The sequence below is a fragment of the Anolis sagrei genome, chromosome 7 (genome assembly GCF_037176765.1).
Source record: "Anolis sagrei isolate rAnoSag1 chromosome 7, rAnoSag1.mat, whole genome shotgun sequence".
Classification (NCBI taxonomy): Eukaryota; Metazoa; Chordata; class Lepidosauria; order Squamata; family Dactyloidae; genus Anolis; species Anolis sagrei.
The window spans coordinates 1,889,356-1,914,013 of NC_090027.1; the positions used below are offsets into that span (position 1 = coordinate 1,889,356).

Sequence of the window (24,658 nt, forward strand, 5' to 3'; positions counted from 1 at the left end):
TGTTTTAGCGTGGTGAGATGTGTTCCACACTGGGCATGCATACTCAGCAGCAGAGTAGCACAGCGCAAGGGCAGATGTCTTCACTGTGTCTGGTTGTGATCCCCAGGTTGTGCCAGCCAGCTTTCGTATTATATTGTTTCTAGCACCTACCTTTTGCTTGATGTTGAGGCAGTGCTTCTTGTCGGTCAGAGCATGGTCCAGAGTGACTCCCAGGTATTTGGGTGCGCTGCAATGCTCCAGTGGGATTCCTTCCCAGGTAATAATCCTCAGAGCTCGGGATGCTTGTCTGTTCTTGAGATGAAAGGCACATGTCTGTGTTTTAGATGGGTTGGGGATCAGCTGGTTTTCCTGTAGTAGGCAGTAAGAGCACCTAGAGCTTCGGAAAGCTTCTGTTCACCCATCTCAAAGCTCCCTGCTTGAGCAGTGATGGCACGGTCATCAGCATAGATGAAACTCTCTGTCCCTTCTGGCAGTGGCTGGTCATCTGTGTAGATGTTGAACATGGATGGAGCAAGCACGCTCCCCTGAGGCAGCGTAATTTCTCCAGTGTTGTAGGGCGCAGACACCCTATGATAATGCGGCATGTCTCATTCAGAGCCACACCCACTGTTTTAGCATGGTGAGATGTGTTCCACACTGGGCATGCGTACTCAGCAGCAGAGTAGCATAGCGCAAGGGCAGATGTCTTCACTGTGTCTGGTTGTGATCCCCAGGTTGTGCCAGTCAGCTTTCGTATGATATTGTTTCTAGTACCCACTTTTTGCTTGATGTTCAGGCAGTGCTTCTTGTAGGTCAGAGCACGGTCCTGAGTGACTCCCAGGTATGTGGGTGTGCTGCAATGTTGTTGTTCATTCGTTCAGTTGTCTCCGACTCTTCGTGACTTCATGGACCAGTCCACACCAGAGCTCCCTGTCGACCGTCACCACCCCCAGCTCCTTCAAAGTCAGTCCAGTCGCTTCAAGGATGCCATCCATCCATCTTGCCTTTGGTCAGCCCCTCTTCCTTTTGCCTTCCACTTTCCCCAGCATCATTGCCTTCTCCAGGCTTTGCTGTCTCCTCCTGATGTGGCCAAAGGACTTCCACTTTGTCTCTCCTCTCCTTCCCTCCAGTGAGCAGCCGAGCTTTATTTCCTGGAGGATGGACTGGTTGGATCTTCTTGCTCTCCAAGGCACTCTCAGAACTTTCCTCCAACACCACAGTTCCAAAGTGTCTCTCTTCCTTTGGTCAGTCATCCTTCTGGTCCACCACCCCCAGCTCCTTCAAGGTCAATCCAGTCCCTTCAAGGATGCCATCCATCCATCTTGCCCTTGGTTGGCCCCTCTTCCTTTTGCCTTCCACTTTCCCCAGCATCATTCCCTTCTCTAGGCTTTCCTGTCTCCTCATGATGTGGCCAAAGTACTTCAACTTTGTCTCTAGTATCTTTCCCTCCAGTGAGCAGTCGGGCTTTATTTCCTGGAGGATGGACTGGTTGGATTTTCTCGCAGTCCAAGGCACTCTCAGCACTTTCCTCCAACACCACAGCTCAAAAGCATCTCTCTTCCTTCGCTCAGCCTTCCCTAAGGTCCAGCTCTCACATCCGTAGGTGACTACAGGGAAGACCATGGCTTGGACTAGGCAATGGATCTTGGTTGCCAGTCTGATGTCTCTACTCTTCACTATTTTATCGAGACTGGACATTGCTCTCCTCCCAAGAAGGAAGCGTCTTCTGATTTCCTGGCCACACTCTGCAACTGCAGTCATCTTTGCGCCTAGTAATCTTTGCTGCAATGCTCCAGTGGGATTCCTTCCTTCCCAGGTAATAATCCTCAGAGCTCGGGATGCTTGTCTGTTCTTAAGATGAAAAACACACATCTGAGTTTTAGATGGATGAGGAACCAGCTGCTTTTCCCTGTAATAGGTAGTAAGAGCACCTAAAGCTTTGGAGAGCATCTGCTCAGCCATTTCCAAGCTCTCTGCTTGGGTGGTGATGGCACGATCGTCAGCATAGATGAAACTCTCTGTCCCTTCTGCAGTGGCTGTAATAGGCAGTGAGAGCACCTAGAGCTTCGGAGAGCTTCTGCTCAACCATTTTTGCAGAGAGCAAGAGGAGAAAGCAAACACGAGCCAGCGACTGAACTGGAACATTCAGAACAATTTATTGAAGTCGACCTCAAGCAAAGATTTAAATCAGTGGAATGTCATTTTAAAAACCTTTCCAAATTAATTTCTCACAGAAGCAAAAACACATCTGAATCCCAAAGTATTTGTAAAATAAAAAAGGCAACATCTCCGTAAATATAATGTACAAAAATTATATGTTCCTACCGTCACTCACATTCAAGAAGAAGCTAAAATATTACAGGCAATGTCTAGATAATACGCTAGGACTAGGAAACAATGAGCTACCTATGTACAGGTTAAACCAAGCTTGGTAGATGTCACACTATGCAAGAGAACAGAGGCTAGGACAACAAAACCCTCCGAAAATGTTGTTAAGTCTCAAAAGTCTACGCAGCAACATCAAGTCATAATACAGCAATGTCCCCGTGGAAGGAACACCCCCGGGGAAAAAATAACACGACTTGTTAGTGTCCGGAGCTTCTCTTTGCCTCGGAGAAACTCCAAAGAGAATTGGGGTGGGTTGGTTGGTTTTGAAAGTGAATGTCCACGATTCCGCTATTAATCAAGACTCTGGTGATATTTGTTAAAATAACATATTTTTTTCCCACAGAATCTACAAAGTTTGGTACGTCGTAACAAGGTCTACAGAAAGAACGAGTCTACAAAGTCATCGTTACAGAGAAAGCGTACACGGGAACGGAGGAGACACATGGTTGGGGTCGGCGTGTCCTTTGTGCAAGTCTCACGTGTGTGTGTGTGTGGGTACAAACGAATTTCCTTTTTTTTGTTTTTCCTCCAATCGAAAAACCCAGAATAAGTACATATCCTTATCAACAATTTTTAAAAAAGACAGTCATTTACCACCTTGGTTTTCAATGGCAACACCACGTTATCTGCTTCGAGACGGCAAGGAAATGACACTTTGCAAGGCGGAGGAACAGGGGCGGCTCACCCATTACGCAAAGTAAGCCTTTGCGGTAGAGTTGATTTTGCCTGGGGTGCTCTTGAGGGGAAATAGACCTTGACATATGCAAGTTGTAGTACTGGGATGTATAGTTCACCTACAATCAAAGAACATTCTGAACTCCACCAATGATGGAATTGAACCAAATATGGGGGGTAAAATAGACCTTGACATATGCGAGTTGTAGTTACTGGGATGTATAGTTCACCTACAATCAAAGAGCATTCTGAACTTGATGGAATTGAACCAAATGATGGAATTGAACCAATGATGGAATTGAACCAAATATGGGGGGTAAAATAGACTTTGACATATGCGAGTTGTAGTTACTGGGATGTATGATTCTATGATTCTATGGTTCACCTACAATCAAAGAGCATTCTGAACTCCACCAATGATGGAATTGAACCAAATATGGCAGGTAAAATAGACTGTCATTTGGGAGTCGTAGTTACTGGGATGTATAGTTCACCTACAATCAAAGAGCATTCTGAACTCCACCAATGATGGAGTTGAACCAAATATGGGGGGGGGGGGGTTAAAATAAACTTTGACATATGCGAGTTGTATTTACTGGGATGTATAGTTCACCTACAATCAAAGAGCATTCTGAACTCCACCAATGTTGGAATTGAACCAAATATGGGGGGTAAAATAGACTTTGACATATGCGAATTGTAGTTACTGGGATGTATAGTTCACCTACAATCAAAGAGCATTCTGAAATCCACCAATGATGGAATTGAACCAAATATGGGGGGTAAAATAGACTGACATATGCAAATTGTAGTTACTAGGATGTATGGTTCACCTACAATCAAAGAGCATTCTGAACTCCACCAATGATGGAATTGAACCAAATATGGGGGGTAAAATAGACTTTGTCATTTGGGAGTCGTAGTTACTGGGATGTATAGTTCACCTACAATCAAAGAGCATTCTGAACTCCACCAAGGATGGAATTGAACCAAATATGGCACACAGAACTCCCACCACGAACAGAAAATATATATCAGTGGGGGGGGGGGGGGGGGAGGCGCTAAAATACTGTTTGCTTACCATTGAAAATTCCTCTGCGGAGGAATAATAAGCAAATCCGAAAGTTTCTCCCGTCTGGGCATAGGCATCATTTAAAAAGATGGCTGGAGCTCGTTGTCCCAAAGAGGAGGGAATATAATAATCTAACTTCTCCAAGTCAACAGAAACAGATTAAGTGCCTGACTCGAATATGACTTCGGGAACGGGTTTGGCAAAGCTGCAGCATATCTGACTTTGACGTGAAATAGAGTTACATAGGACTGCATTACGTACGAAATGAAGGTTTCTAAACACACCATACAGAATGTATGCTTGGCTCATTGGGATCCTAAGATTCCTGGAAATTTGCTCCATCGCCTTTTGCACAAACCCCAGAAGTAACTTGGCTCGGCCCAAGAGGACGGAATACGATGTTGAGTTGGAGTTCGAGAAGTGTACGTGCATATATATCAGGCATAGGCAAACTTTGTCCCTCCAGGTGTTTTGGACTACAACTCCCACAATTCCTAACAGCCTATCGGCTGTTAGGAATTGTGGGAGTTGTAGTCCAAAACACCTGGAGGGACAAAGCTTGCCTATGCCTGATATATATAAAAGGTAAAAGTTTCCCCTGACCATGCTTGACCATGCTCAGCTTCCCAGAAATAACTTAAAGGCATTTAGACCTCTTAGGTAAAGGTACAGGTGTATGTGTGTGTGTGTATGTATGTATGTATATATATATATATATATATATATATATATATATATATACATATATACACACACACACACACACACATATATACATATGCATATACATACACACACACACACACTAGGTCATGTAGTCGGCATTACTGCATGGAGCGCCATTACCTTCCCACTGCAGCACTACCTATTGATCTACTCACATTTCCATGTTATCAAACTGCTAGGCTGGGAGAAGCTGGGCCTAACAGCGGGAGCTCACCCTGCTCCCCACATTTGAATTGCCCACCTTTCGGCCGGCATGTTCAGCAATTTAACCTGCTGTGCCACCAGGGTGTGTGTGTATATATATATACACACACACACATATATACATATACATACATACATACACACACAAACACATTAGGTCATGCTGTCAGCATGATGGCATGGAGCGCCATTACCTTCCCGCTGCAGTGCTACTTATTGATCTACTCACATTTGCATGTTTTCGAACTGCTACACTGGGAGAAGCTGGGCCTTACAGCAGGAGCTCATCCTTCTTTGGATGCTATTAAACAGAGACTGGATGGCCATCTGTTGGGGGTGCTTTGAATGCAATTTCCCTGCTTCTTGTCAGAATGGGGTTGGACTGGATGGCCCACGAGGTGTCTTCCAACTCTAGCATTCTATGTATCGCCAACCTTTCGGCCAGCAAATTCAGCAGCTCAGCAGTTTGCCCTGCTGCACCACCAGGGAGCATGTGTGTGTATGTGTGTGTGTATATATACATATACATATACATATACATATATATATACACACACACACACACATATATATATATACACATATATATATACACACACACATATACATATATATATATGCACACACACAGAGTAGAGTCTTGCTTATCCGATGGGTTGGCAGAGCGTCGGATAAACGAACGTGTCGGATAATATGGAGTCGCCTACTGTTACTCGTCCGACGTTACTCATCAGACCCCTAGAATACTAACAGGGACTCAAGGGGTTAAGGCAGTGGTTCTCAACCTTTAGTTCCCCAGATGTTTTGGTCTTCAATTCCCAGAAATTGGATGGGATTTCTAGGATTTAGAGGCCAAAAGACTGGGGGACCCACAGGTTGAGAACCACTGGGTTAAGGCAAGACAACGTCTCGGGGTGAGAGCGGCCCAGCAGGAAGTGCCCGGATGCGGAAGAGGAGCGTGGAAATCACAGAGGGAAGGAGGGAGGACACTTCCACTTTTCCAACCTTTTCCTCCCTCCTCGTCTTGCCTTTGTCACTTATTGGGAATAGAGGGAGAGTTGGGGAGTGCTCCTTAATTGAAGGGGAAATGCTGGAGAAAAAGGGAAGTCGGATAAGCACGTCGGATGAAACAGAATGTCGGATAAGCGAAGGTCGGATAAGTGAGATTCTACTGTGTGTGCATGTATATATACATACATATATATATTCTTCCTGAACTGTGCAAAGGGAGGAGAATGAAGGGAAAGCAAAACATTTCGAGAAGTTAAAACTCTGCTCTCTTTAAAAAAGTGTCGCAAAGGCACACGCAGACACCAACACGCATTTCCCACGTCCTTTCAGTCTGCCTTGCGTCTAAGTCGGGCAACGGAAGTGGAGATCATGGCAAAGTCGGGGGCAAAAAGGGACTTTCACAAAGCGACATAAAACACATAAATAAAACACAAGCTGTAAAAGTAAGAATGGAAACGGCTTCAAGTATGTATCAACCCTGAATTCAAGGAGGCAGAGGTTCCAATGTTAAAGTGACATAATTCGTACCAGCGGCAGACATTCGCTCCCTTCCAACCTCACACATAACGTCTCAGTGTGTGTGTGTGTGTGTATTAGGCATGTGCAATCCATGGTTCTAAATGATTCCAAAGTACTTACAAAACTAAAGTTCTGGTGGTGAAAACTAGGGAGCACTGGTGCTTTGCTTCTACAGTGTTGCTAAAGTTCTGGTGGTGAAAATTTCAGAACTCTAACAAAACGTTCTGTTGGGGTTCAGCCTGTGTGTGAACCTGAACCTGATTCTCTGATTGCTGAACCTGAACCTGATTCTCTGATTGTATTTCCTGATGCTACTGAAAATGTATTTCTCCCTGATGGTAATGAAAATTATTCTGAGGCCAGTGGCTTGGAAAGTGAAACTACACATTCTAATGAGAATGTTGCAGAGCCAAGCGGTGATAGCTCTCCAGAGGAGCTAACACCTAGCTTCCTTAATGAGGATAGAAAAGGACAGATTTTGGAAAAACAGGAGTGAATCGCAGAGTCTGCAAAGATCAAGCAGATCAAGGGAAAAAAAACCACAGGCTTCAAAGCCTGGAGGCGTGTCACGAAACAGTTTCTTCAGTTTTAAGTGCCTCTCGCCAGGTTGTCTCGTTAGATCAGGCATCGTTTAGACTGAGGCATTACCTTGGCAGATTTCCCTGTTTCCCGTGGCCTACATCCCAAAAGGCTTCTAGTGCTCCAAGTACGGTTAGTGAATTGCTAACAGGTTCCAGGTTTTTACAGTGTTGCTTTTGGAATTTTGATCTAATTCATGGATATTCCTGACTGCTGAATTTTACTGTGGCTTTTTGACTTTGCATTTTCCTCTATTTTGTAACCATTTTTCATCAATAAAAAGGGATTGTTTTTTTCCCACAGTCAAGTTTGGTGGATTGTTATCTTATGGTCTCGTTTCCTGCTCTGGGTTGCAACACTTTCAAAATTTCATTAGAAATGGCAGTTCCTAATTGGTTCTGTCATAAAAATCATCAAGAATGAAATAAGAATGAAATTTGGAAAGTTGTGTTAGAGTTCTGAAATTTTCACCACCAGAACTTTAGCAACACTGTAGAAGCAAATCACCAGTGCTCCCTACTTTTCACCACCAGAATTTTAGTTTTGTAAGTGCTTTAGAACCATTTAGAATAGGGATCCTCAAACTTTTTAAATAGAGGGCCAGGTCACAGTCCCTCAAACTGTTGGAGGGCCGGATTATAATTTGGAAAAAAAAAAGAATGAATTCCTATGTACACTGCACATATCGTATTTGTAGTCCAAAAAATTGAAAACAATACAATAATTAAAATGAAGAACAATTTTAACAAATATAAACTTAATAATATTTCAGTGGGAAGTGTGGGCCTGCTTTTGGCTGATGAGATAGGATTGTTGTTGTTGTTGTGTGCTTTCAAGCCATTTCAGATTTTGGTTGACCCTGAGTGGGGGTCGGGTAAATGACCTTGGAGGGCCGTATTCGGCCCCCAGGCCTTAGTTTGAGGACCTCTGATTTAGAACCATGGATTGCACGTGCCTAATACACACACACACATATATATACACACACATACATACATACATACAGTCACCTATTAAGTTAGAAGGCTGTTGCCCATGACATACTAATAATTACATGACACCAAAGCCACCTGTAAATGTTCGAAGAGTCCAAGCACAACATCCCCCTATGCTTTAGGTAGTTCCAAGTAGGCTTTGAAGAGCTTCTCAAACATAATGTATGAAGTGCGCACCTCTCTTGGATGTGCAAAAACAACCCCATGGTGCATACGCTATGGTTACAGAACCTATTTTCTCTTGGTGCAAACTTCCAGAGCAATAAGTAGCACACGAAAGACAGCCCGAACCATGATGAATGAAGAGGCAACGGAAAGGCAACAATGCACGTTGGCTGCTATTTCCCGGCAGATGTCAGGTGGTGCAATACCGGCTAAGCAGTGTAATTTCTCCAGTGGTGTAGGGCGCAGACACCCCGTGATAATGCGGCATGTCTCATTAAGAGCCACATCCACTGTTTTAGTATGGTGAGATGTGTTCCACACTGGGCATGCGTACTCAGCAGCAGAGTAGCACAGTGCAAGGGCAGATGTCTTCACTGTATCCGCCGGGAAGTAGCAGCCAATAGTGAAAGGACCAAGGCAGAGACATCTCCAGCTCATCCCCTGTTTGGGTATCAGCCAGCATGCCAACGACTTAAATCTAGACATAGTTTTCTAAGATCTACAGAGACACTCGCTGGAACACCCCAGCAAGCGAGAGTCCAAAAGTGGCAGGCTCAAACCCAGCACCTCAACCAATGGCTGATCCCAAACGAGAGACTCCCTCCTGGGCACACAGAGGACTGGGCGACTTGGAAGGCATTGAACAGACTGCGCTCTGGCACCACGAGATGCAGAGCCAACCTTCAGAAATGGGGCCACAAAGTGGAATCCTCGACATGCGAGTGTGGAGAAGAGCAAACCACTGACCACCTGCTGCAATGCACCCTGAGCCCTGCCACATGCACAATGGAGGACCTTCTTGCAGCAACACCGGAAGCACTCCAAGTGGCCAGATACGGGTCAAAGGACATTTAACCAGCTACCAAACTCACAAGTTGTGTATTTTTCTGTTTGTTTGCTTTGTTCTGTTAGACTGGTTGTTCTGGCACGACAAATAAATAAATACGTGGTTGGTTGTCCACGTAACAAGCCCAAGAGGTGACTTATGCTCCCTCCCCAAGACTTGACTCAAACTAGGGAAAAAATCATTTGTAGGGATCAGAGTCTCCACTGTTTTCACATGCTGTGAAAAAGAGAATATTTCACAAGGAAGTTGCAATCGGAGAAATGCGTAGCAGAAGCGGTTTGATCCCTCTTCCAGCAAAAGAACATTCATCACAAGACACATAAACAAATCGAAGGTTTCAAAACGGTGGCCTTCCTCACTCTCTAATCCAGTGTTTCTCCACCTTCCTGGCTCATCCCCAACGACAAGGCTGCCATCTAATCTGTATAGGAAATCAAGGGAAAATTTGAAAACAATACACAAGAGGGTCAAAGTTTGCTCGTGCCTGTATTAAAAGGTCCTCCAGCCTGTGCCAGTGTTTCTCAACCTTCCTAATGCCACGACAACAGTTCCTCATGTTGTGGCGACCCCCAAACATAACGAGTATTTTCGTTGCTTCTCCATAACTCTAATTTTGCTACTGTTCTGAATCGTCATGTGAAAATCGGATATGCAGGATAGATTTTCATTCACTGGACCAAATTTGGCACAAATACCCAATACACCCATATTTAAATACTGGTGGGGTTATGGGGGGGGGGGATTGATGTTGTCATTTGGGAGTTGTAATTGCTAGGATTGATAGTTCACCTCCAATCAAAGAGCATTCTGAACTCCACCAGTGATGGAATTGAACCAAACTTGGCACACAGAACTCCCACGACCGACAAAAAATTCTGGAGGGGTTTGGTGGACATTGATCTTGAGTTTTGGAGTTGTAGTTCACTTAGATCTAGAGAGGACGGTGGACTCAAACAATGAAGGATCTGAACCAAACTTGGCATGAATAGGTTCTTGTGGGTTTTTTCGGGCTATAGAGCCATGTTCTAGAGGCATTTCTCCTGACGTTTCGCCTGCATCTATGGCAAGCATCCTCAGAGGTGTGAGGTCTGTTGGAATTAGGACAATGGGTTTATATATCTGTGGAATGGCTGGGGTGGGGCAAGGAGCTCTTCCCTGCTGCAGTTAGGTGTGAATGTTTAGCTGATCACCTTCATTAGCATTTGAAAGCTTGCCTGAGCCTGGGAAAATCTGTTGCTGGGAGGTGTTAATCTGTGCCTGGTGTTTTCCTCTCTGTTGTTTAGCTGTTATAATTTTAGAGTTTTTTAATACTAAATTGGCATGAATACTCAATATGCCCAAATGTGAATACTGGTGGAGTTTTGGGAAAATAGACCTCTACATTTGGAAGTTCTATTTACTGGGATTGATAGTTCACCTACAATCAAAGAGCATTCTGAACCCCACCAACGATAGAATTGGGCCAAACTTCCTACACAGAACCCCCATGACCAACAGAAAATACCAACAGAAAATACCAACAGAAATACTCTAGAACATGGCCCTATAGCCCGAAAAAACCTACAAGAACCTAGTGATTCCAGCCATGAAAGCCTTCGACAATACAGAAAATACTGTGTTTTCTGCTGGTCTTTGGTGACCCCTCTCACACCCCTCGTGACCCCCACTGGGGTCCCGACCCCCATGTAGAGAAATGCTGTATTAGGAGAAGGAGGGGAGAGACCAAGGCACATTTGATAACACACACTGCCATTGATGGTCCTCTTTCCTCCATGATTTCTCTGTGTGTATATATCTTATCTATAGTCACCTTGGTTACTAAAACTCTGCATTTCAAATAGGAAAAAAACATCCCTCCCTGATACTTTCATTCACCTATCAACTGAAATCAACGCTTATTAATGCAATTTTAAAAACAATCATGATTGGCCTAACAAACTACAATATCTTACCATGATCATTATAATGACGATGATATTACTAATTATACCACCTTGCCTTCCACTGTGCGCATTTTAGTGGAGGAAATAGACATATATATTGTAAAGTAACGTGGCAATGGAGTGCCCATTTATCCTAAGGACAGGAAAGGAGATTCCACCTGAACGTGAGGAAGAACTTCCTCACTGGGAGAGCTGTTCAGCAGTGGAACTCTCTGCCCCAGGGGGAGTGTGGTGGAGGCTCCTTCTTTGGAGGCTTTGAAACAGAGGCTGGATGGCCATCTGTTGGAGGTGCTTTGAATGTGATTTTCCTGCTTCTTGGCAGAATGGGGTTGGACTGGATGATGGCCCACCAGGTCTCTTCCAACTCTAGGATTACGTTGCCATTGGCCTTAATGGGAATTTAGGTCTTTTGTGAACAGAAGGGTAATTGATTCTACACATTTATTGGTGACTAGCTGTCCCCTGCCACGCATTGCAGTGGCCTAGTCAATGTATATGTGTTTTGTGTGTGTATATGTGTATATATGTGTTTGTGTGTGTGTGTGTGTGTGTGTGTGTGTGTGTGTGTGTGTGTGTGTATGTATGTGTGTGTGTGTGTGTGTGTGTGTGTGTGTGTGTGTGTGTATATATATATATATATATATATATATATATATATATATAAAAAAGGCCTGGGCGGTTTCGTTCGTTAATTTTGTAATTCGTTAAATATTCGTTAATTTTAGCAATTACAAAACGATTACAAAACTTATTTTTAAACCCGGAAGTGTTTTTAAATATCGAAACGGCATGCGCCAAAAATTTTTGTATTTCTGTCCATTTCGGAAATACGTAAGGTGGCTTGGCCAGATGCTTGCTGGGAGCTCTCCTCTCTCTCTCCTCTGCCAGTCAGAGCCTGAAAGAGGAGGAGGAGGAGGAGGAGGAGAGGGCGGGGAAGGCGCCGGCTGAGCAAGGCGGCCTGTCGCTTCGTTCTCCCGAGGAGGAGAGGGCGGGGAAGGCGCCGGCTGAGCAAGCGAGCGAGAGGGCGAGCGACCTCAGCGGGAAGGCGCCCGTCCCTCCTTCCTCACCTTTGCGGTGGGTGTGCTTCGTTCTCCCAATTCCTTAGCGGAGGGCTGGGCTAGATGGCCTTTGGGGAGCCCTTCTCCCAATTTCGCATTGCTTCGAAGGAGCCGGGCCTGACTCGGCGGCAGCGCTTGAGGGCTCGCCAGAGTGAGTGCCTGCCTTCCCTCCTTAATAATAATTTCTCCTCCCTATTCTACTAAATTAATAATTAAATTAAAAAATATTGAAAAAATATTGAAAAAATATTGAAAAAATATTGAAAAAATATTGAAAAAATATTGAAAAAATATTGAAAAAATATTGAAAAAATATTGGAAAAAAAGGGCGCCATCTTTACAAAATGTTTTGTAAATATTAACGAAATTTCGTAAATACCGAACTTTTTTAAGGGAAAATTTTGTAATTATTTTAAATATCGAAACAAAAAAAAACCCCCAAATACAAATCGATTTTAGAAACAAATTTTTGCGTTGTTACCCAGGCCTAATATATATAGTTTTGCACATGCGTTGTAATGTATTTTCCAGCATGTTCCAGCATTATTCTCAATTTTAATTCTACATTTGGCCTTCCCTTAGTTTTAATTGTATGATATCTTATTGTTATGTTTCGTTATTTTATTGTCCATGTTTTATTTTAATTGCTTGTATTGTTATTATTGCTTGTATTGTTGTATTTGGGCTCGGCCTCATGTAAGCCCCACCGAGTCCCTTGGGAGATGGTAGTGGGGTACAAATAAAGCTTTATTATTGTAATATTATTATCATTTTGTGGGTCTTTTTGGCTTTTTAAGACTCTTCTGCTGTGTTTTTTGATGTTTTTATGAGTGATGGTCACTCCCTGGCCTGAGAGGGGTCTTGTGTCCAAATTTGGGGTCAATTCACCCAGTGGTTTTTGACTTATGTTAATCCCACAAACGAACATGACATTTTTATTTCTATACATTTTCCACCAAAATTCCCTGTACGCAACTGGCACGTAAGCAATCGTGATGCTTCTGAATACCCGTCCCATAAAATCTCAGGGCCTTATACTTAAGTGCAACAGGTGTATGAAAAGGTTGTGGCTGAAAGGTATGGAAAACTGGGGAGATGCTTTATAAGGTACGGAAATAACATAGGGTATCGTAAGATAATAATGGGTGTTTTCAAGTGTACGAGTTCTGTCCACTGTTAATTCAGTAGCTACATTGCAAAACACCATCAAAACGTTATAAGTGGTGTTTGCTGCCTAACAAAGTCAAGTCTTTTGGAAGGATTTGCCCTCTAAAAATACATTATCATAGGATTTGGGAACTGTTTGGCCATTCATATATCTATTAAGGGACAGAGGAGTGCATGACGTCGGCGCAAAGGACCCTCCCTAAGTGGAGCATTTGCAAAACTCCATTTTTTGAGTTTTTTTGAAATGTTAAGGACTGGGGCGAAACAAATACATTTATATATCTATACACATAAATAAAGTGAATATATGTGTGTGTGTGTGTGTGTGTGTGTGTGTGTGTGTGTGTGTGTCCACTTACACAGGCAAGCTCCTGCCTCCACAAACAGGTATTGCTCCCACCAATCAGGAGACACCAATGGCCCTCCCTCCAATAACATTGCAGGTTATGGTGAGTGCCATGAACATGTCCAAGAGCCCTGCCAATGTCCTCCACAAACACCACACTGCCCACCATCCAAGTGAAGGTTTTCAAACTGGGACAATTTCGCCCTAGATTTTATGTGTTTCCTCCACCACAGGCATCCCAGTGTTCCTTACTCTCCCCACTGGTATGCAATTTGCATAATCCCACCCACTGCTTCTCCCTTAACCCTTTCCTATTCTTTTTTTATGGCATACAGCAAACAGGTATTGAACATACCAGAGAGGTTTCGGGAGAATTCCCCATGATTTATAAGAAGAGTAAGTACTGGGATGTATAGTTCACCTGCAATCTAAGAGCACTCTGAACTCCACCAACGATGGACCTGGAACTAACCTGGCACACAGAACCCCCGTGACCAACAAAACATACCGAAGGTATTTGGAGGGATTTAGAGGAGTTGTAGTTCACCTACATTCAGAGCAAACTATGAACCCAAACAAAGATGGATCTGGACCAAACTTAGCATGCATACCCAATATGCACAAATTTGATTACTGAAGGGGCTTGGGGGAACTGACCTTCCTTTCTGGGAGTTGTAGTTCACTCATCACCAGAGAAACTGTGACCCCCACCACTGATCGCCCTGGACCGAACTTGGCACAGAGAACCCCATGACTAACTCAACCTGTTGGAGGGGTTTGAGGGGACTGACTCAACCAGAGAAACTGTGAACTCCACCAGTGATGGACCCAGAACTAATATGACACAACGAACCCCATGTACCCCATGTACTGGAGGTTTTTGGAGGGGTTTAGAGGAGTTGTAGTTCACCTACATCCAGAGCGCACTATGAACCCAAACAAGGATGGATCTGGACCAAACTTAGCATGCAAACCTGATATTCCCAAATATGAATACTGGTGAGGTTTGAGGGGAATTGGCCTGGACATTTTGGAGTTGTAGTTCACCCACAACCAGAGAAGGTGTGATCTACACCGATGATGGACCTGGACTACACAGAACCTCCATGACAAACTCAACCTACTGGAGGGGTTCACCCTGCAGCCAGAGAGCACACTGAACCCCACCCATGATGCATCTAGAGCAAACTTGCCCAACGTAACAAACTTTAAATACTGATGGAGTTTCTGAGGGTCAACCTGGCATGATTTCATTTGTAGTTAATCCACAACCTTATGCATTTTGCATAAACTGACTTTTTCAAATAACCTGGGCAACACCTGGTACCCAAAATAGTTTTAAAATAAAAGTGATAGAGGAAATCTGACAAAGAATACAATCAGCAAACTAAAGTCTAGGTTTTAATATACATAAAAATGCAGTGTTTTATACCCAGTCCTTTGCATCTTCCTTTAGGGCTCAGCGCCCTTCAACCAGCTAACACATATTGTCAGGAAAATGCAACAAAACTACGAAATATTCAAGAGCAGCTGCATCCCTGAACTGAAGGCAAAAGACTCTGACGGCGATTCAGAGAAATGTAGTGTCATGATTTTAAAACATATATAGAAATGGGGTAAAAAGCAGGCGTGCTTTCTTTTCCCCTTAGATTGCAAAGCATTTAAAACAGGTAAACGAAAGGGCCTCGCCAGAAAACCCAAGCAAGGAAACTTAAGAAGATACCTGACTGCGCTCTGTTTTCTGGCGCTGGCAAAACTATGCCTGAACGCGTAGATTAATAACATAGCTACGAGCCATCATAATTAAAAAAGGGAATACAATATTCAGGGAAGATTAAGAGTACTCACTGGGAGAAAGTGTCAGAGGATGTATCATTTCAGTGCTGTGTTGTTGCGTTGGGAAGAGCTACAAACAAGAGTTTCTGAAATACGCAAACATTCTTTTCGAGGGCTGACTACTATCCTTATTCAACGGAGAGACCCCATTTGACCAAAGTGAACAATAAATCAGTGACAGAGTCCCAGAATGAAAACCCTAAACACACAGAGACTTCTGAAACACAAAACAGAAAGAAACATGGAGCAGGGAAACAAGGCTACTGAAACATGAACACATGTGCCACAAACTAAGGCCAATTTTTGCCTCTAAAATTGTAAAGGTAAGTCATAATCAGGTCCTATATTGGTGGGGAAATTACAAATCCTGCTCTGTACATGATCCTCAGAGTAAGCGTCAATTAGATCCCAGAAATGAGAAGAGCTTGAAAGCACGAACTGTGAAGTCAAGAGTTTGGCAGCAAACGAGAAAAGTCCTGTTTTCTAAACCTGCCTGCTTCATCGTCCTCAAACTCAACGGAAAAGTGACATATGCATAAATGAACTGGACACTGAGCAAAGCCTGCGACAACCTCATACTGCCTTGTGGTTGTATCGCACTACCATTCGTGGAGTAGCCTATTGAAAGAAGACTCTCCTGAGAGAAAGTTGGGGATCCAGACATTGCACATCAGGCGTTCCCTGCAGAGAGTGCTTTTTTGAAGTTGTTGGAAATGTAGTGTCTAATACAATACGCTTCCAAGGTAAGGGGGTCCCGCCTAGTTTCCTGTGAGAGAGCCTTGGGCACTAGTATCCTCATTCAGTAAGGTTACATACATCATTTTCCTGTCTCTAAATTCTTGTCCTGGAATGAAAGCATCTCACCGTCAATTGCCAAAAATACACTTTCCATTCACCTCCCACAAACGGTGAGCAGAGCAGCTTTTTTGTCCTTAGTTCCAAAACTAAACCGTTTTGAAGGGAGGGTGGAGTATTGGGGGGCAACGGGGGGGGGGGGATATAGATACACAGGTAAGATACAACCTGGTGGCGCTGCTATTCCTTTTTCAACACACCGACTGCAATAGGACCAGAAACTCTCAAAAAGTCCATGACAAATTAAATAAATAAATATTTTTGCTATGTTTGGTTCCTACACTGAAAGAACATACTTGGAACGTGATCATGTCTTCCCCCCCTCCCCACCCCAACGTCAGGAAAAGGTATCTTCTTCTAACCACGAAACAATGCAAGATGCTTCTTTTTCCGAGAGCCCAAAAGGACATGGTTGCGGGATAACGGATCTGATCACCTTGGACGCCACAGGCTGCTGACCGCCACGCCAGGCCATACGGTCCCTGCTTGCGCTATGTGGAGGCAGTCCTAAAGACACCAAGTCTGAGGGTCCCATGGCACATTATTATCTCGATTCACAATGATTAGCCACCGAGGGAGTGGGGCGTTTCCTTTTGGAGGGAGCCTTGGGGAAACCAGTTCATTCCTTCGCCTCTTCCTCGGGATTCTGCTGTTCCAACCGGCGCTTGATCTTGCACCAGTATTCTGGCGCCACGGGAGCCTTCGGGTTGTGTTCGGAGCAGCACGGGCGGCCCTCCAAGGCCGAGGCCACCAGGGCTCCCTTTTCATGCTCTTTGCAATACGCGTGAGGGCAGAACTCGCAGAACGAAGTGGCCGGGTGCCCACAGATCTCGCACTGGTGCCACGGACACTCCCATTTCCCTGAAAACAGCCAACACAGAAACAGAAAGGTAAGTTAAAAAAATTGGATTTATGCAAGAGGAGAATATTTGGGATAAAATAATAAGAACTAGAAAAAAGCCAATATCGTTGATATATAAAAAGTTGTTAGAATGGAGTACGGAGGAGGAAAGAATAAAAGACTGCATGGTAAAATGAGCTAGTAATATAGGGAGATCAATAAGCATGGCAGAGTGGGAAAATATCTGGACAAAGAAACTAAAATATACAAAAGCGTATGACCTAAAAGAAAACTGGATTAAGCTATTTTACAGGTGGCACTTAACACCCCAGAAATTGGGGAAATTCTACAGGAACTTAAACACAAAATGCTGGAAATGTGGGGAGACAGAGGGCACCCATTATCATATGTGGTGGCATTGTAAAAAAACCAAAGCATATTGGAAAGGAATTCAGGAAAAACTACAAAGCATATTGAAGACTAAAATACCACTGTCCCCAGAAATATTCCTACTGGGAATTACGGATGAGAAAATAGATCAAAATATGGACAAACTTATATTCGTTGCGGTAACAGCAGCGAGAATATGTTATGATAGATACTGGAGAAAGGAAGAGATACCCAAGGTGGACGAATGGGAAGTGAAGCTTATGGAAGGGAAAAACATGGACAGACTAAGCTACTTAATTCAGAAACATAAAGGAGAAAGAGAAGATGGAGAAGGAAAGAATGAAAAGGAGTACAGGGAGTATACTACTCCTCTGTTGCGCCAGCTCCACTGGCTGCCAATCAGCTTCCGAGCACAATTCAAACTGCTGGTGTTGACCTATAAATCCCTAAACGGCTCTGGCCCAGTTTACCTGTCCAAACGGATTCTCCCCTATGAACCATCAAGGGTGTTAAGATCTTCTGGAGGGGCCCTGCTCTCAGTCCCACCACCCTTGCAATCGCATCTGGTGGGGACGAGGGACAGGGCCTTCTTGGTGTTGGCCCCTGGGCTCTGAAACTCTCTCCCACTGGAGATTAGATCTCCCCCTTCTCTCCTGACTTTTAGAAAACTGATGAAAACCTGGCTATGGAATTTAGCATTTGATGAGTGAGTCAATCACTCCTGACCACACGGATGGATGGCGATGAATTGTGACTTGATTTTGACGACTTGGCCTTATGTAATTATATGATCGTATTTTAATGTTTTAGTGAATTATGGGGTGTATTGTTTATGAATCTTTTGTTGTGAACCGGACTGAGTCCCTCTGCGGAGGTCGAGACGACCGGTATATAAAAGTTCTAAATAAATAAATAAATAAATAAATAAAATAAGTACATTGTGGGGAATGACTAGTTAATGATGACCTCTTGCACCTACCAAAGGGTGGCTGCGTCAGGTTAAGGCAGAGGAGGTGGTACGCTTTGGGACAGTCTTTTTTGTCACACATGACCAATTCACCCCCATCTCCACACTGGAAACAGTTGTCCTCGTGCATCTGCTTCTGCTCGGTCTTTATCTTCCGCTTCTTCTGCTTCAATTTTGCATTCTTCGCTTTCTCTTCGTTTGCAGTTGCACATGCCGTCTGGTTGAGGGGAATGGTAAAGGGCAAGGTTAGAAATGCTCCCCAAAGGAAAAGAAGTGCTAATAACAACCCCTCATTCCTCTTCCTGTAACGAAAGTAGGAGATGAGGGTATGTGACAGTGTCAAACTCAATTCTTCATGTCACTGTATGTAGTTCTCCTCCAAATGCTGGACTACAATGTCAGGATTAATTGAGTTATGTATGTGCTTTAAATGTGCTTCTATGTATTGCAAAGATGGATGCCACTGTGAATGGAAAATGCTGTGCAGAAATGTTTAGCGTTGAGGCTGTGATTAAGTGAACTTGAGAAAGTAAGATAAGCTTTGTTCTGGTGAGAAACTGAAGGGAGTTGCCAGCTTCAAGCAAGAGAAGATAAGCAGATGTGCAGAAGTGTTTTGGCTTTCGGTTTTGACTAGTTCTCTTCCTAAATGTAGCTCGTTAGAGAAAGATATGTTTGCTGTGTGTCCTTAGTAAAACTTAGTTTTCTTTTGTAACTAAAAGCTTGCAGAGTCCTTATTTGCAAATCTGTGTCTGTTTGATCTAGCATTTCTTCCGCTGGGCAGCGTCAATCTCTGACATACAACTCATAATTGGACACCATGACTAGAGCTGATGAGAGTTGGGATACAATAACATCTGGGAGGATGCAGTTTGTGTTGGGCGAGTGGGCTTAGGAACAAAAGACCCTCCTCATAAATATATAGCAGAGTAACTTGTTAGCAGCAGCGTGACCCAGCACCAGTAGCCCAAAGTGATGAAAAGGAACAAAAACACACAGACCAATGTGATCTCTTCCATAGGAGACTTTTCCTTATAGCAAAATAATATGGTTGCACTATTTACAAGAACAGCATTTCCACAGAGCAAATAAAAAATTTTATACTTCCTTCTTTGCTTCCATGCTGAGCTTCTTTCTCACACAGATAAATTTATTTTATTTATTTATTTACCACACTTTAATCATGTTCCAGAGTAGGCAAACCAGAGCCAACCTCCAGAAATGGGGCCACAAAGTGGAATCCATGACATGCGAGTGTGGAGAAGAGCAAACCACTGACCACCTGCTGTGATGCAACCTGAGCCCTGCCACATGATGCACAAGGGAGGACCTCCTTGCGGCAACACCAGAGGCACTCCAAGGGGACAGAGACTGGTCAAAGGACATTTAATAGAATGCCAAGTTTGCAAACTTCATATTTTGTTTGATTGTTTGTTTTGTTCTGTTAGAAAACTAATACAATGGTCTGGTTGCCCCTGACACAATAAATAAATAAACCTGTAGAGACAGTAATCAGAAGCAGTGCATTATCCAAATGGCTTCAGTCAGACATTGTGTTTGGTTGCAGCCATGTAAGAGATTACACATAGACATCATAGGGAGGAATCATCGCCACAGTAACTTTCTCTGGACACAGACTGAACTGTCTGTGGATTCAGGTGCAACATTCCATCCCGCCTGCTGACCGATTCCCAGAAGGTCCCACTACTAACCTTTGGCCGCACTCCTAGGAATCCACTGCAGTTATCTGCTCCACAATGGCATTCGGTCCTGCCATTCCCCAGGCAATCCAGATTATAGTTAAACGTTAACTCCATCCCTGGAAGTTCAAAAGACATCGTTTACACAACAGGCGCCTGGGAAATGCTTGCAAGCGTGTTTGCTTTGATACTTCAGAACTGTCTAGACCACGCCTGGAATATTGTGTCCAATTCTGGGCACCAAAGTTCAGGAGAGATATTGACAAGCTGGAATGTGTCCAGAGGAGGGCGACTCAAATGATCAAGGGTCTGGAGAACAAGCCCTATGAGGAGCGGCTTAAGGAGCTGGGCATGTTTAGCCTGAAGAAGAGAAGGATGAGATATGATAGCCATGTATACATATGTGAGAGGAAACCACAGGGAGGAAGAGGGAGCAAGCTTGTTTTCTGCTTCCCTGGAGACTAGGACGAGGAACAATGGCTTCAAACTACAAGAGAGGAGATTCCATCTGAACATGAGGAAGAACTTCCTGACTGTGAGAGCCGTTCAGCAGTGGAACTCTCTGCCCCGCAGTATGGTGAAGGCTCCTTCTTTGGAGGCTTTGAAACAGGCTAGATGGCCATCTGTCAGGGGTGCTTTGAATGCAATATTCCCACTTCTTGGCAGAATGGGGTTGGACTGGATGGCCCAGGAGGTCTCTTCCAACTCTAGGATTCTATGATTCTATGATGCAACAACTGAGGTCAAATCGTGAAAAGGTTGGCTTGGTATACAAAACATTCAAAGTTCATGACTACTCCCTTGCTTGTCAAGGTCAAAAGGAGTCCTTCAGGCAAAGCGTGAAAGATGGATTTGGTCTGGTCTGGTGGGATTCAGATGTTGACTTTCCACTCCCTGCCCTTGATTACGATGGCAGCAAAAGCACCCGCCTTTCCTGCATGCCGCTCAATTGGAAATACAAAAAGCACTGCTTGGCTACCAAGCAAAAAGTGGGCGCTAGAAATAATCTACATATATATATATATAACTGCTCTGTGCATAATGAGTACCTTAAAAACAAAAGAACCAATGAACGAAATGATACCAAATTTGGCAACAAAATGTCTCACTACACAAGGAGTGGCCATCACTCAAAAAATTTAGGAGTTGTTATTTAGGAGTTGTAGTTGCTGGGATTTATAGTTCACCTACAATCAAAGTGCATTCTGAACTCCACCAATGATGGAATTGAACCAAACTTGGCACACAGAACTCCCATGACCAACAGAAAATACTAGAAGGGTTTGGTGGGCATTGACCTTAAGTTTGGGAGTTGTAGTTCACCTACATCCAGAGAGCACTGTGGACACAAACAATGATGGATATGGACCAAAGTTTGGCATGAGTACTCAATATGCCCAGATATGAACACAGATGGAGTTTGGGGGAAATAGACCTTGACATTTGGGAGTTGTAGTCACTGGGATTCACAGTTCACCTACAATCAATGAGCATTCTGAACCCCACGAACAACAGAATCAGGGCAAACTTCCCACATAGAACCCCTATGCATGACCAACAGAAAATACTTAAGGCCATCCAATCCAACTCCCTTCACCAGGGCAAGAAAAGGTAATCAAAGCCCTCCTAACAAAGAGCCATCCAGCCATAGATAGATAGATAGATAGATAGATAGACAGATAGAGATAGATAGATAGATAGATAGATAGATAGATAGATAGATAGATAGTTATGATTCCCACACACACAGATATAGTATCCTAGATTTGAAAGGGACCTCTGAAGAAGGACAATGATATGTGGCATGTTTCAGAGCTTGCAAACCAATCAATCTCCACATCAACACTGACAAAGAAATAGCAAGAAATACTGTTTACTCACAAGCATGAAGAAATTACGTATATTAGAAACCAACACTTTACTTTATTTTCCAGATCAACAGACCGGCCACAGCAACGCCTGGCAGGGGACCGCTAGTATCATATAATATCATACAAAAGCTGACTGGCACAACCTGGGGATCACAACCAGATACAGCAAAGACATCTGCCCTTGTGCTTGGCTGCTCTGCTGCTGAATACGCATGCCCAGGGTGGAAAACATCTCACCACGTGAAAACAGTGGTGATCAACTGCAACAGTCACACTTCCCTCCAACAGGCAAGAGTTCTTTCTCCCACCCTAGATATTATTTCACAGATCTATAAACCCCATTTTCCTAGTTTCCAACAGACCTCACAACCTCTGAGGATGCCTGCCAGAGAGGTGGGAGAAACGTCAGGAGGGAATGCTTTTGGAATATGACCTTACAGCCTGGAAAACCGCAGCAACCCAAGGAAACAGTTCTTCGTTAGTAGTCAAAGCATACCCTTGCCATGGTATCATTCACGATTCCTTTTCACATGGAAAAAAATAAGTTTCTCAAAGTTACTCCAGAAGTTTTTAAGCTGAGACTGGATGGCCATCTGTCGGGAGTGTTTTGATTGTGTGTTCCTGTATGGCAGAAGGGAGTTGGACTGGGTGGCCCTTGGAGTCTTTTTCAACTCTAATATTTTTGCCACAATTTTTGTACATTACCGCAGCCAAATCATTCAATTGCAATCCTAAGGAAGAGCAATGCAATACTTAGATCATTCAAACAAAATCTAGACTGTATTGTCAAAGGCTTTCATGGCTGGAATCACTGGGTTGTTGTTGGTTTTTCGGGCTATATGGCCATGTTCTAGAAGCATTCTCACCTGATGTTTTGCCTGAATCTGTGGCAGGCAGCCTTAGTGATTGTGAGGTTTGTTGGAAACTAGGAAAATGGGGGGGGGGGGGGTTGTTTTGTTTTTGTTTTTTTGTCGTGTCAGTAGCGACCTGAGAAACTGCAAGTTGCTTCTGGTGTGAGAGAATTGGCCGTCTGCAAGGACGTTGCCCAGGGGACGCCCGGATGTTTTGATGTTTTGACCATCCTTGTGGGAGGCTTCTCTCATGTCCCCGCATGGGGAGCTGGAGCTGATAGAGGGAGCTCATCCGCCTCTCCCCGGATTTGAACCTGCAACCTGTCGGTCTTTAGGTCTGCTGGCACAGGGGTTTAACCCACTGCGTCACCGGGGGATCCATAAGAAAATTGGGTTAATAATAATAATAATAGTAATAGTAATAATCCTCTGAGGATGTTTGCCATAGATGTGGGCAAAAATTTTTATTGTATAATACATAGAAACATACCATCTTTGCAATTAACATTCAAAATACCAGTATCTTCCCCAATCCCACCCCCCACCCCCCCAGCCCAGGAACAGTTAAGTACTTTTGCTGTGTTTATTACAATGGTTCAATCATGAGAATAGTCTTATTTAACACCGTATATTTATCTTTCCCCTTTATTCTGTATATGAGACCCTTCCATCCATTTTGCTTCCTATGTCCATCTGCTTTGACCCGTCGTATAGTAACTTTTCCTTTCGCTAATATAATCTTGGAGAAGGTAATCGGTTAGATATTTATACCAAGTTTTTATATCCCATTTCTTGTGGTCCTTCCAGCCCAGGGCCACTGAGGCTTGGATTGCCTCTATCACGTCTAAATTTGAAAAGGAAGAGAGAGAAATGCAGGAAAGACGTTTACCTGCAGGAATATCGGACACAGCAAAGAGCCCAACTCGGACGTCCCCGTTCACCGTCCACTTCTGGGTCTCACAGTTGGGGTGGCAGCTGTGGTTCATAAAGCGGGAGTAATTCCCCTTTGGGCCGGCATCGATTATGCGGTCCTTCAAGGCAACCAAAGAGAAAGACAGAACTGAAGCACTCATCTTACAGAGTGGCCATCTTTGACTTTACGACAGCAACAACAGAATCTAGAGTCGCAGTACTTCTGACAGATTTCATGCTGCCAGACACTTAGTAAATGTGATTTTATATTGTAGTGTCGCTTATTATATTGGTTTTGCATTTTATGTATTATTTTTTTTGGTGCTACTATGTTTTTGTGTTATATTGTGTGTACTGTATTGATGGGCGTGGCCTCATGTAAGCCTCACCAAGTCCCCCTTGGGGAGATGGAGCGGGGTATAAAAAAAGTATTATTATTATTATTATTATTATTATTATTATTATTATTATATAAAGGTAAAGGTTTTCCCCTGACATGAAGTCCAGTCGTGTCCAACTGTGGGACTCATCTCCATTTCTAAGCAAAGAGCCGGCGTTCTCCGTAGACACCTCCAAGGTCATTTAGATGGCATGGCTGCATGGAGCCCCATTACCTTCCCACCGCAGCGGTACCTATTATCTACTCACTCTGCTTACTGCACTCGTACAAGCATCCGCATGGACATATACAAAGGTGTCGGCGGTGGCCGGGAGGGTCTTCACGCAGTTAAAACTTGTGCGCCAACTGCGACCTTACCTCGTGA

General features: G+C 43.8%; 1 protein-coding gene and 1 long non-coding RNA gene across 4 annotated transcripts in view; both read right to left on the reverse strand.

Annotated features, from left to right (window-relative positions):
- Window positions 1–2,111: 2,111 nt before the first annotated feature.
- On the reverse strand, window positions 2,112–4,617 carry LOC137097505 (uncharacterized). The gene is made up of 2 exons (XR_010910237.1): window positions 3,725–4,617; window positions 2,112–3,120 (listed from the first exon to the last, which is right to left on the reverse strand). It is a non-coding gene; the product is annotated as an uncharacterized lncRNA (long non-coding RNA).
- Window positions 4,618–12,942: 8,325 nt separating this feature from the next.
- The window catches only part of NSD3 (nuclear receptor binding SET domain protein 3), a 132,723-nt gene continuing 121,007 nt past the window's right edge, over window positions 12,943–24,658 (reverse strand). For all 3 annotated transcript variants that reach the window (XM_067470628.1, XM_067470627.1, XM_067470626.1), the window contains 4 exons: window positions 23,872–24,013; window positions 20,273–20,379; window positions 18,576–18,780; window positions 12,943–17,226 (listed from right to left, as the gene is read on the reverse strand). In XM_067470628.1, the coding sequence (XP_067326729.1) occupies window positions 16,985–17,226; window positions 18,576–18,780; window positions 20,273–20,379; window positions 23,872–24,013 (696 nt within the window). In that variant the 3' untranslated portion in view covers window positions 12,943–16,984. The remainder of the gene's footprint in view (window positions 17,227–18,575; window positions 18,781–20,272; window positions 20,380–23,871; window positions 24,014–24,658) is intronic.